The sequence below is a fragment of the Phyllopteryx taeniolatus genome, chromosome 19 (genome assembly GCF_024500385.1).
Source record: "Phyllopteryx taeniolatus isolate TA_2022b chromosome 19, UOR_Ptae_1.2, whole genome shotgun sequence".
Taxonomy (NCBI): Eukaryota; Metazoa; Chordata; class Actinopteri; order Syngnathiformes; family Syngnathidae; genus Phyllopteryx; species Phyllopteryx taeniolatus.
In genome coordinates, this window is record NC_084520.1 from 18,744,061 (window position 1) to 18,757,344 (window position 13,284).

General features: G+C 49.4%; 1 protein-coding gene across 4 annotated transcripts; it reads left to right on the forward strand.

Annotated features, from left to right (window-relative positions):
• Positions 1-1,006: 1,006 nt before the first annotated feature.
• LOC133469133 (inhibitor of nuclear factor kappa-B kinase subunit alpha-like) lies at positions 1,007-13,284 on the forward strand. 4 transcript variants are annotated; one of them, XM_061755812.1, is made up of 22 exons: positions 1,007-1,165; positions 1,429-1,556; positions 2,891-2,985; positions 3,395-3,512; positions 3,591-3,660; positions 4,187-4,275; positions 4,755-4,844; positions 4,918-5,042; positions 5,122-5,229; positions 6,167-6,302; positions 6,388-6,582; positions 6,648-6,750; positions 7,353-7,476; positions 7,562-7,713; positions 7,787-7,848; positions 8,562-8,671; positions 9,245-9,294; positions 9,366-9,471; positions 11,117-11,264; positions 11,338-11,474; positions 12,688-12,787; positions 12,852-13,284. In XM_061755812.1, exons 2-22 carry the CDS (start codon positions 1,452-1,454, stop codon positions 12,912-12,914), a joined length of 2,286 nt encoding a protein of 761 aa, XP_061611796.1. In that variant the 5' UTR covers positions 1,007-1,165; positions 1,429-1,451; the 3' UTR covers positions 12,915-13,284. The 4 variants fall into 4 exon arrangements, with proteins under 4 accessions (XP_061611796.1, XP_061611798.1, XP_061611800.1 ...); XM_061755814.1 differs by lacking the exon at positions 1,007-1,165 and adding an exon at positions 1,185-1,317; XM_061755815.1 differs by lacking the exon at positions 1,007-1,165 and having other exon boundaries at positions 1,433-1,556; positions 2,780-2,985.

Genomic DNA, 13,284 nt, shown 5'->3' on the forward strand with positions numbered 1-13,284 from the left:
GTAGAATTGAGTTTTCTTTGACCGTGACAATGAATACAAATTGAATAACGATTTGAAAAGGAAGACAAAACCAAGCAGACCAAAGAAAAAAAAATCAGTCTTTGTTCCAATTTTCTGAATGGATATCAATTACCGACAGACATTTCGGCTTTGTTCTATTGAGAGAACTGAAATCATCATTATAATAATCATTTTAGACATTTAGATTTGTGCATGGGAAAACAAAACCAACAAAATGTGTATGTTAAAAAGAGTACGTTTTTTTTAAATCTTTCGACTCAAACGTAATCGTATATTGTTGATATAGTCCTCATTTTTTTCCAGAATGTCACACAAATGGGACACTTTCAGTTATACAAAAGGAACATTCGAGATCAACATGATTAAATCGTGAAATTGTTAGTTGTGTCGTTTTTGAAGCAATAAAACAATGCAAACGCAGCTAACTAAAAGTGTTGTCGAACGTTTTTTTTGTGTATTGTTGGACTCGCCTCTCTATTTTTTTGTGGCACAGAATGCTTTTTTTTTTGTTAAACTCTCCTTTTTATTTTTGGGGATGTCGTTGAACGCTCCTTTGTTGTGTGTTGTTGAACTCCTTTTTCTTTTTTGTGTCATTGAACTTCTTTTTGTGTGTTGTTGAACTCTCCTTTTAAATTTGTATTTTTTTGTCTCGTTGAACGCTCCTTTTTTGTGTTGTCGAACTCCTTTTTCATTTTTATTTTTTTGTGTCGTTGCACTCTCCTTTATTTATTTTTTGTGCGTGTTGTTGAACTCTCCTTTTTTGTTTGTATTTTTTGTGTCATTGAACGCTCCTTGTTGAACTCTCCTTTGTGTTTTTATTTTTGTGTCGTTGAACGCTCCTTTTTTGTGTCGTTGAACGCTCCTTTTTATTTTTTGTCTTGAACTCTCCTGTTTATTTTTTGCGGGTGTCGTTGAACGCTCCTTTTTCTTTTTTTTGTGCGTGTCGTTGAACGCTCCTCTTTTTTTTTCCCCCCGTCGCTTTCAGTCTGACTAGCCGATGACGTCACGCAGGAAAGTCCTGCATACAGTCGCTGTCGGAGTTTGTCGGGCACAAAAGAAAAAGAAACGACAACAAAAGAAAAAGAAAAGGACCAAACGTGTCGGCCTTGTTCACGCGGCTCATGTAGGACGAGACGACGAAGACGTGAGTGTGTTTTGGGCAACATTGATCCCGCGAGCGGACAGCGTTCGTGGGCCCGGCGGCGCCGACTACGTCCTGGAGCGCCGTCGGACGTTGACGTTAGCATTGGCTAACAGCTAGCAGGCAACACGAAGGGCAGCTGGTTTCGTGTGGGGGTTGGTTTCAGTGTCCGCGGCGTGTGCGACGCGAAATAAAAGAGTGATTTTGTCACGAAATGTGACTTGAGCCGTTTCCAACGGAATGTCGCCGTCTACTCTTTGGCGCAGGTTGCGGCGGTAGTAGCACCACGATGGAGAAGCCTCCGTTCCGACACAGCCACAACTGCGGCGACTGGGAGCTGAAGGAGCGGCTGGGCATGGGGGGCTTTGCCCACGTTTATCTCTACCAGCATCAGGTGAGTGCACGCGTGGCGGTTCGGAATGTTCTTCTGCTGACCTGAGAACTGAAAGCCTTGCCGAATGAATGCCAGCAATGTCGATTTACATTTGGCGACGTCCTCGCTCCTCCCACGAAGTTTCGTTCGTTTTTTACATATTTGGTTGTATAATTTCTGGTTTGCAGCACAGACTGGGAGACTTGTTATTTCAATTTTTTCCCCCCAGTCACGTATAATGAAATAATAATAAATAGTCCAGCTTTTGCGATCATCACCTCTCCCCTCCAGAAAAACAACAAATCGACTCGTGGGTCAGACGTATGGAATCGTGACCTTGCTGTGGTGTCAATTAAATGTCCAAAGCATCATGTAAACAAGCAAACATGCAATACAGATAAACAAAAGGACAATTAGGCAATTAGTGTTTGTGAGTCCTGAACAATGCCAGTCTCATTTCTCTATTTGCAACTCCCTCGAGAGCCCGTCGAGGGAATTGCCAGAGGAGCGAGGGGGGGGACAAATGTTGGCGGAAAAGAGACGATCGACTGACGACGATGTCACAAAGCGACCGTGTCCGTGGCTGAATTATTACTATGGATACATTTCTGCTTTCTCTTTCTGTATGTGGGGTGCAATTCAAGTCAAATATGATCGAAAGTGTTCGTCCGAGAGGGCGCCGGCCGCCCCCCGCGCCCCTCCCTCGCTGGCTCGCATATTTGGCGTGGAATCATCAAAACTTTGGGATTTGCCTCATGTGGCCCAATTCATTTGACAAAATGGCAACCTCATGACTCACTTGTATTGCATAGTAAACATTAGCCAGTGTCATTAAATCAGTCATAAATACGGTGCAAAATACAACAAGAGTCTTGGTAGAATCTTTCTGTTCAACCTAAAACAATCAAGGAATGCCTAAAACAAAAGGTTGACGGTTCAAATTGGAGTCCCGCTTCGTTTACAATCCGGCCGGGTCACGCCCACTTGAAGACGTCCCCGTCGAGGAGCTAAAAAACAGCAGCGGTTCTTCGATTTTAGCTCGCGCGTGGAATCTCCTCGATGTCCCTCGAGGCACATTTAAGACAATTGAGATGATTTCGAAAATGGCCGCTTGAGAGCAACTCGTGGGTCTGGAGCTGGGAACGCTGACGTTAAGAGAAAATGGGTCCACCTTCCTTCCTTCCCTTCCTCCCGCCTTGGTCCAGTGACATCTAGTCTTAGGGGGGGTTTTTTTTTTTCTTCAGTCGTGGAACAGTAGGTGGGATCAAGCTTGAGCCGGTGCGCTTGAGGAGTCGGTGTGCCGCCGTGATGAAATGTGCTATTGATGCGTTGCCATTGGGGTCGCGGTTGCGTAGGTGAGCGGTGAGAAGCTGGCGGTGAAGATGTGCCGACTGGAGCTGACGCCCAGGAACAAGGACCGCTGGAGCCGAGAGATCCAGATCATGAAGAAGTTAGTTTGACTCTTCGTCTTTGACCGAGAAAAATCGAACACGAATCACTTTAACATGAACATTATTGCCTTTTGGGATTTGCAATCACTTCCACAGAAATGAGAAATGTTTTGTTCCTTTCCTTTCTTTTTTTCCTGGAAAAAAAACCAACCTCTTGTCAAAGCATGCATGTAAACAGGATCCTTACGACATGAACATTTTTCAAGTGGATTTTTGGAAAAAAAGTCCAAATCTAGTCACCGACTTCGCTCTTGTGAACGAGCTCCTCGCCGTTTGTGGCAAGCAGTTCACGTCAGTGGGGAAGCCTTTTCAACTATGGAAATGAAATAGACAACAAAGATGTCCTGACAAATCAAGTAGAACGAACGCGTAAAATGTAAGAATGTCACAGCGCTGCCTTTGGCTCAGGTTGAACCACATCAACGTGGTGACGGCGCGGGACGTCCCGCGAGAAATCGGCTCCATCGCCTTGAACGACCTGCCGCTGCTCGCCATGGAGTTCTGCTCGCACGGCGACCTCAGGAAGGTGCGTCGACAAGCGCCGCTTCCGGGCGACCGCCGGTCCTCCGTGTAACCGCGTTGCCCTCGGGGTGTGTTTGTTCAGGTTCTCAGTAGGCCGGAGAACTGCTGCGGTCTGAAGGAGAGCGACGTTCTGGCCTTGCTCAACGATGTGGGTACGTGCATTATTTGACATGCGCCGTTACACGTGCATTGTGGCACGCGGGTTGTTACGTACGACGTGGTGCTACGTACACGCAACGGGTTTCGTGTGTTGTGTTACATCCGTGCGGCGTGTTTCGCGTGTCGTGTGCATCGTCGTGTTACGTACGTGATATGTTAACATGCATGCAACATGGCGTTACGACCACGTGTCGCTGCACGTAACACGACGTGCGTTGCGACACGTCGTGTTACGTGCGGCGTTCGGCACGTGACCTGCGTTGCGATGCCTCCGCGGGTCGTGTGCCGCGTGTTTCCTACGTCGTGTGGCGTATGTGTGACACGTCGCGTCCGCGCAATGTGTTTCGTGCGACGCGGTACATGTTTGTATTGTTTCGCGGCACTTTTTATACGCGGTGTGTCGTACGTCGTGTTACGTTTCTCATGTTACATATGTGCATCGTATTCCGCGTGGCGTGGTACGTGCGTCGCGCGACACCCGTTGACCGTTGTCGCTTGTTACTCACGCACGTTTGGCAGGTTCTGGTATCCAGTACCTGCACGAGAACAAGATCATTCACCGCGACTTGAAGCCAGAGAACATCGTGCTGCAGGAAGTCAACGGGAAGGTGACGTGCTCGACCGTGCGTGACCTAAATCGGGGCTTCTCCCGACTTTTCCCATCCAGGGAAAGGGTTCCGAGGACACCCTCTTAACCTGCCAATTAAACATAGCGTTCACGTTTAGCCTTACCGTAAATGCCGTAAGAAGTCTTTCCTCCTTTCCTCCTTTCTTTCTTTCTCAACCCTTTAACCTAAATATTCACAATCTGTTTCATAGAAAGTAACTTGTACGGAATGACATTTTAAGTCAATGAAATGTTCATCCAGCCATTCTGCATGCATGCAAGGATGGCAGATTTCTGGGATGCGTTGTCATAATCATATCAGAGCTTTTCATTGGCCCAAAACTAAGGTAGAGAAGAGTGATTGGTTAGTAAGAGGAGGGAAATTGAGTGCACATATATGAAGGTGTGCCCTTTTAAAACGGTACTACCACATCATTTCGCGGACCCTGAGCTCAGCCATGACGTCGCTTCCCGTTTCAGCTGGTGCACAAGATCATCGACCTGGGCTACGCCAAAGACCTGGACCAGGGCAGTCTGTGTACGTCCTTCGTGGGCACGCTGCAGTACCTGGTGAGAAGCCGTTCCTCCTCCTCCTCCTCCTCCTCTTCCTCAGCAACACATTGGCAACCGGGTGTGTGCGCAGGCGCCCGAGCTGTTTGAGAACAAAGCGTACACGGTGAGCGTGGACTACTGGAGCTTCGGGACCATGATCTTCGAGTGCAGTTGCGGCTTCAGGCCCTTCCTGCACAACCTGCAGCCTGTGCAGTGGTACGTCGGGAACGTCGGGAACGTCCGCCGCGTCCTCCGTCAAACGAACAATCTTGTGTTGTGTTGTGTTGTGCAACAGGGCCAGCAAGGTGCGCAACAAAGGTCCAAAAGACATCATGGCGGTGGAGGAGGCCAACGGAGAAGTGCGCTTCTCCACGCATCTTCCGTACCCCAACAATCTGAGCAGGTGCGAGGAAGCCAGTCAGCTGTACGATTAGGGCGTCGACCAACGATTGTTTTGATAATCGATTCATCTGTCAATTATTTTTGCCATTAATCGTTAAAGCGGACAAAAAAAGTTTGGACTTTACATGCGTTCATTCAAGAACAGGACATTGTTTCAAATTGGCATAAATTGATGATGATCCGCAAAAAGGTTGATCATTGTTTTCAAATGTCTTCTTTTGAAGAAAAAGAAAAACACACACACAAAGATAATCCGCTTTCATGGAGGACGGCAGAAATCCGAGAATATTTACTGTTGAGAGACTGAAATCAGGATTTGGACCATTTTAAATTCAACCAGGTCTCTAAATGATGAATTGTTGTACCTCCGGTCGTGTGCAAAAGAAGGTGGCCGCCATCTTGGAATGGGCACTTAAAAGGCCTCTAAAATCCTCCATAACGAATGCGCAATTCACGATGGAAGTACCTGAGCAATTCTATCATAATGCTCCATTTGCACCATTGAACAGGTTTGAGGGCAATTGACAGCGTTCATTTTTGGGTGCGGGGACGCGTCGACCTCTTGGAATTTCGGCCCGTACGAGCTGAGAAGGGCTTCACAAAAATGTTCCCCCCGACACAAGAAACGTTCTCCGGATCCCGTCATCTGACTTTCCAAATTCTTGCTGCATCGTACAGTCGTCCCTCACTTTATCGTGGTGCACTTATTACGGGTTCAGGTCAACGTGGATTTTTTGTTTCTTGTACAGTACAGTACAGTACAGTACTGTTACTCAACTACACGTCTACACTGAAGTAAACATCAGCTAATTGAATATAGCCTCCCGCCGCTGGATAGAACGAATTGTCATCCATGACAGGTGGTTTGGATAGAGGGAGGATGGAAACGGCCAGGGAGCGCTTTCAATCCCTTTGATTAAAATGCAGTGCCCCCGCAGGACGCTGCTGGAGCCCATGGAGGCGCTGTTGCAGCTCATGCTGAAATGGGACCCGGTCCACAGAGGAGGCGGCGTCCACCCTGACAGCAGGAAGCCGCTCTGCTTCGATCTCCTGGATCAGATTCTGAGCATGAAGGTGACCCGTCGGGTAGTCTCGTCGCCCTCGGGCGGAGGTCTCGTCCGGTCCCGGTCGCCTGAGCCGGCCGCGGTCTTGTGTTCAGGCGGTCCACATCCTCAACATGACCACGGCCCAGGTGCACTCCTTCCAGCTGGCGCCGGACGAGTCTCTGCACGCCCTGCAGAAACGAGTGGAGACGGAGAGCGGCATCCACGTGGTCCACCAGGAGCTGCTGCAGGAGACCGGCGTGTCCCTGGACCCCCGCAAGCCGGCGGCGCAGTGCGTCCTGGACGGCGTGGTACGTGCGCGCGCGCCGCGGCGCTGCCGACGCCCCGTCTGAACGTGTCCTGTTCTCTGACGCAGCGAGGCTGGGACGCTTACATCGTGTACTTGTTTGACAAGAGCGCCACCGAGTACTCGGGACCGTTCAGCGCCAGGCAGCTGCCCGACAAAGTCAACACCATCGGTGAGTGACGGCACGCCGCGCCAAAACCTGCATAGAGTACCTTCATACCATCGACATTTTTGGAAAGCAAAAATCAGATGGCAGTATACGTGAGGATAGCAACTCGAACGTTGCGTGAGCAAGTTGGCGTCCGCCATTAGCTGGCTCGATCGGCGGATGTGCCCGCCGCGTAGCTTGTCGTTGCTGAGCATTTTAGTAAATCAAGCGGGCAGGGGTTGGGGATCCCGCGTCACATTCTCGCAGATTCGCGCACGTGAGCGTGAACAGACATCAAAATGGCAGATGAGCCAGTAAAGACTTTGTATGCCGATTGACAATATACCAGGAACCGGGTTTCGTTCTCCTCGAAGCTAGAAACCGGTTTTCTGCGATTTGTTTGAACATTTTGCTGCTTGAGTATGCTGTCCAATGTTTGATTTGTTTGGTTTTTGGGTGTCAGATGAATAGTTTGGTCTCCTTCTAGCGAGCTCCTTGCCAATCAAAAGATTGATAAACCCCACCAGGCATGCAGGCATGCACAATGGACCCCTTTTTGTAGCGGCACTTAGAACCACACACTTTGATAGTCGGGCTATACGAGTCTCACGCGGGTTTTCTTTCAGTCCAGGAGGCCCGGACCCCGCTCCCGCTGGGCGTTCTGAAGAAGGTTTGGGCGGAGGCGCTGAGCTACATCTGCGGCCTGAAGGACGACTACAGTCGCCTCTTTCAGGGTCAGCGCGCCGCCATGTGAGTCGCGGGCTCGCGCCGACGTGGCCGCTTCCTGTGTGCTTCGCGTCCTCCTGACTGGCATTCTCACGCCACGCCGTTCCAGGCTGAGTCTCCTCCGCTACAACACCAACCTGACGCGGTGTAAAAACAGCATGTTCGGATTCTCGCAGCAGCTGAAAGCCAAGCTGGACTTCTTCCGCAGCAGCATCCAGTACGACTTGGAAAAGTACAGCGACCAGATGCACTACGGCATCTGTGAGTCCGGCGCCGGCGTCCCGGCTTCTCACGCGCTCTCCTGTCTCCTCACGTCCGTTCTTGTCCTCCGCAGCGTCGGAGAAGATGCTGAAGGCCTGGCAGGAGAACGAGGAGAGAGCGGCGGCCTTCGCTCAGGTCACCGATTATGTCATTGATGACGACGATGACGAGGGTTCCCCAAAATGAGAATCTGTCCAAATGCGGAATCTGGTTGTAGACCTGCGAGCTAGTGGCCTGAAATGTCCGCCGAAAGCCCCTCGGGAGTGATTCAGGAGTCGCGAACGATGCATGAACGAGGCAAATCATTCCCTCATTCCCGACTCCCGAATCGCTACATTTAGCAATGTGCCCAAAATGTTGGATTGGCCGCTTCAACCTGAGTAGCAAAAACTTTGAAAATCGGATGAAAGTGGAGTTTTGTGTGTGGGGGGGGGGAGGTTTTTGTGTGATATTGCTTCTAGAAAATATGTTAACGAACGAACTATTCTTCTTTCTCAACATTTCTCCTGGACCCTTCCGATTTGTCTGCTAATTGGGGAAGCTCGTCTCCAATTGGCTGAATTGAAAATATCCACCAATATGCTCGTACGGGACGACGTTCCGAGGGAGGCCGTCTCCAAGCCGACGGGTTCGAATGACGTTTCAAAGTCGCTCTAAAAAGTGTCGCCAATGGGCGATTGGCGAGAAGGGCAGCGGGAGAGTTCGTGGACTTCAGCAATCGCTTGTTTTGGGGAATTGATTTCTTGTGTCCTTTGAAGTGCTCATTCCTGCGTTTTGCGAAAACTCCCGCGAAGATGGCAGCCGCCTGTCACGTCGCTAATGATATCCTTGACGGCGCCGGCCAGCAGGTGGCGGAGGTGAGCCACCTGGACGACGAGATCATGGCGCTGCACTCGGAGATCGTGGAGCTGCAGCGGAGTCCGTACGCGCGGCGCCAAGGCGACAAGATGGAGCAGCTGTGAGTGACTCGATTGCTCACGACGATCCGGTTTTTCTCCGATCCCTGTCTTGACCCTCGAGCGACTTGATTTAGCCTCAGAAGTCGACGGGAACATTTTCACATTATTTTGGGATGACAAGAAAGAAGCCCAGCGGTGAGCCTTTTTGCCAAAGTGGTCATTTACCCGCACGTTCCAAACTTTTGACCCGAGGTGTCGGCTTGCGAGCCGCAAATATTTTGCCACGGTGGCGTTGCCTCTCATGTACAACTGAACATGAGAAAAGCGCGCGCGAGAGCTGTAGCGGGTGCCGAGTAACTTGACGTCTGACTTTGAAACGTGTTTTGACCATTTTACGCTTGCATTCGCATTATTTGTAAAGAAAAATCGATTTCATGCAGGGAGGAATTCAGGGAAAAACATTTTCAAAGCTTGTTTGGTGTCAGGAGAGAGAAAACATGCCATGCCATTTACCTTTTCTGTAAAAGGCAAATGGATTCAAATGGGGGGGGGGGGTGATTTTTGTGAAAGATTTCATAAATTTGATTGGTCGGCCTAATTTGAACGAGTTGGCACATTTTTTGTGTTTTCAGGGAGGAGCGAGCCATGGAGCTCTACAAACAGCTCAAGCTAAAATGCAAAGGTCAGATGTTCTGACGATGACGATGATGATGACGTTGATGACGATGACGACGATGATGATTGTTGCGGCAGTTCCAGAGGCGGACTTGAGCAGCGACAGTTCGGAGATGGTGAAGGCCATCATCCAGACTGTGCAGAACCAGGACAAAGTCCTCAAAGACCTCTACACGCACCTCAGGTAAAACGAGAAGAACATCTCGTCAAGTTGATTTGTGTCATCGTTGATCACAAAAGAGTCTCACAGGGCTTCACAGGCCCGCAGTTGACCGTCATGGAGTTTCCTCACTATTGACGGGGATCGGGACCAATACTGCCTCGTATAGAACAAACCTGAAAGTGATTGACACCCCCCCCCCCCCCCCCAATCAGCGTTTTAATTGCATCCAAATGCAACAAGATGACAGCAAAGCACTAGTATTCTATTAGACAGGTGAAGCTCCTCCACTCACATCGACATAGTTCCTTGGCATACTACTGTTTTTGTATGCGGTGGGTACGGGAGGTATTCAGACTCGTTATATTGCAGCCATTTGCTCCAATCATTTAAGTTGATTGTACACACAGCACCCCATCGAGACCCCCCAAAAAAAGAAAAACGGAAATCTCACACAGCCAGAAGCATTCAGACCCTTTGCTGTGGCACTCGTATATTGAAGTCGGGTGCTGTCCATCCTTGAGATGGTTCCACACCTCCATTGGACTCCAGCTGCTTGGCCTCGATTGTCCATGTAAGACGGAAGCCTCTCCTCAGTGCAAGACACAAGTTTGCTAAAAAACACCTGAAGGGCTCCAAGATGGTGCTCTGGTCTGATGAGACCAAGATGGAAATTGTTGGCCTGCTCATCACCTGTCCAATCCAGTCCCAACAGTGACGCACGGCGGTGGCGGCAGCATCATGCCGCGGGGGTGTTTTTCAGCTGCAGGGACCGGGAGACCGGTTGCAATCGGTCCCAAGTACGGGGATATCCTGGACCAAAACCTTCTCCAGAGTGCTCAGGGACCTCAGACTGGGCCGAAGGTTCAACTTCCAAAAAGGCAGTGACCCTAAGCACACAGCTAAAATAACGAAGGAGTGGCTTCAGAACAACTCTGTGACTGTTCTTGAATGGCCCAGCCAGAGCCCGGACTTAAACCCAATTGAGCATCTCTGGAGAGACCTGAAAATGGCTGCCCACCAATGTTCACCATCCAACCTGACAGAACTGGAGAGGATCTGCAAGGAGGAATGATGGCAGAGGATCCCCAAATGACCCATTTTTGCGTCATTCCCAAAAAGACTCGTGGCTGTATTAGCTCAAAAGGGGGCCGCTACTCAATACTGAGCAAAGGATCGGAATACTTACGGCTGCGTGATATTTCAGTTTTTCTTTTTCCATAAATCTGCAAAAGATTCAACAATTCCGGTTTTTTTCTGTCAATATGGGGTGCTGTGTGTACATTAATGAAGAAACAAAATGAACTTAAACGAGTGAAACATTTAAGGGGGTCTGAATCCTTCCCTTACCCACTGTATTAGACAGGGCTTTGGCATGGACACTCTTTTCAGTGGAAAATGGAGGATAGGTCCCCACAAAAAGTGTGTGAATCAGAAATATGCGGCAGAACATCGCGGCGTTAGCTTCAGAGTCAAATTGACCAAATCCAATCCGAAATCCTAGCCGGGTCCGAATGCCACGAGATGTGACTTTGGAGCGTCGAACGCTCACGACGGCTCCCGGCGGCACGTTGCGCTGGGTCACATCCAATATGGCGGCAGCCCAGGCCTGCCGTCGAGCGCTGGAAACGCTGCCGTGGGCGAATGTCGCTCTCCGTGTCACCCGCAGTAAGATCCTGAGCAGCAAACAGAAAATCATCGAGCTGTTCCCGCGGATCGAGAAGACGTTGGAGAGCATCAAGGAGGCGGACAACACCGTCATGCAGATGCAGATCAAGCGGCAGCGCGAGTTCTGGCACCTTCTCAAGATCGCATGTGTAAGTCACCGCCGGCGGGGTGGGGCGCTGGGCGAGGAGGGGGTCTCGCGTCACGCTGCCGTGTCTGCGCCAGGCTCAGAACTACACGCGCAACTCACTGGCGGCCAGTCCCGAGGCGGCCGTCCTTCCTCAGGTGTCGCAGTGGAGCCGCTCGGCGCCGCCCGGCAGCGCTCCTCATCCTCTCACCTCGCTGCCCGGGCCCAACGACAGGTACGTCCGCACAACAGACGTATTCGTCGAGCACGCTTTTCAACGGGGAGGCATTGAAGCATCTCGCCCAGCCCGTCTGGGAAATTCACATTCGTAAACCGCTGTGATGACGAACAGATGCCAGTAGATGGCGACGTTGCAGCCCTTTGCATTTGAGCTCAGCGCAGCGCAGCGCAGCTTTTGAATGGAAGACAAAGATTAGGTGGCGAATCTCAGCTTGTTACGTCAATTGCGAAGGATAGAAATGCCAACACGGAAGTCGGACGAGTTCAGCCACCTCACCCTCGCACAGATTACATATACACATGGTATAAACTGAGTATGTGTGGCGGTAGGTAGTAGAAAGTGTGTCTTCATGGTGAGAAAAGATGACGCACGTTGGTGGAGTGAAAGCCACCGGCGTTCAACTTTCTTGATTGTCTGTTAATAAATGATTTGGCCATCAAAAGCCCTTTCTTACGCTTGATTTTGTTGTTTTACATTTTGAGGCGTCACAAAAGCAAAAAAAAAATGTGAGCATCAAAGTCAATTGACGTTTCTTTTCCCAAAAGCCTTGTTTTTGGTGAGACCAACCCATGTTCTACTGCTGATTACTAAATGGAAAAAGAAGTCTATTGTTTCTTTTGGTAGGTTCAGTGCTTACATTGTCAAATAACACACTATTGTGTGGGTCTTGAGAGATGCTCTAAAACGTCTGCCAGTGAAGGAGTTCATATAAATGCAGCAAAACATCACCATACAGAGGCGACGTAACGTGCTTGTTCATGGGATTATAATTGTTTAATAGAGAAGTTCCACTCGCTGACATGGTTGTAGTTATGCAACATTAACAGCCCCCGAGTAGTGTTACAAAACTACATTTCGTGTGACTGATGACTCAACTATATAGAAATCTTGGCTAGCAATTCAGGAACGATGAATAACTAAAAAGGGATTTTCAGAGGATATTTCAGTCCACAATATAAAAATCCCAATAAAGTTGCTTGGGCACAAGGGAATGATGAAACGCATTCACTTCTCTTTCTCCTGGCTGGCTCGCCACTTTGGAACTCACTGAATAATCACTGCATCAAAAATGTTGATGGAACAATTCAGGAGTCGGGAATAATGAAAGATTCCAACTGGCGATCATGCATCATTCCTGACTCCTGACTTTTAGGAACTGTCTAGGTCCACTATATAAAACCCACTTCATTCCCCCCCCCCCCCCCAGTGACGCGGCCCCCCGCCTGCTGCAGGAGACCCAGAAGTACCTGAGTCAGCTGACCAGCCTCATGCAGGAAGCGGCCGACGAGCAGGCCAAAAGCATGGTGGTAAGTCAGGCCGAGCGTCCGTTTTGTCCATTCATTCAAATTCATTTTCACTTTGTCGTCCAAGGATCAAGATTGGAGTTGGACCAAGTACGAAACGCTGAGCAGCAAATTAAAGAGGAATGCGTGAGCGCGGCTGTCACGTCGCCACAAACACTAATGAGGACCTTTGACCCCAAGAGGCGGTGTAGATTTTCTTTGACGTTCACGTGACGTGCTTCTCTTTTCACGGTTAAAAAAAAAAAAAAAAAAAAGGCGCGGATTGGATGTTGGACAGGAAGTCACAATCGCAACTGCACTTTGTAGCCTGCTTGAAGCGATCAGTTGAACCCAAACGTTCGTTAACTGACTGATGACTTTGTGCTGGGACCAAACTCACTCGTAGCGGTGTGTGTGTGTGTGTGTGTGTGTGACACACACAAAGAATTCAACACAACACACAAATGTCATTTTAATTTAACAACTGATGTTTGTAAAGGTGGAATAAAGATGAATCGATA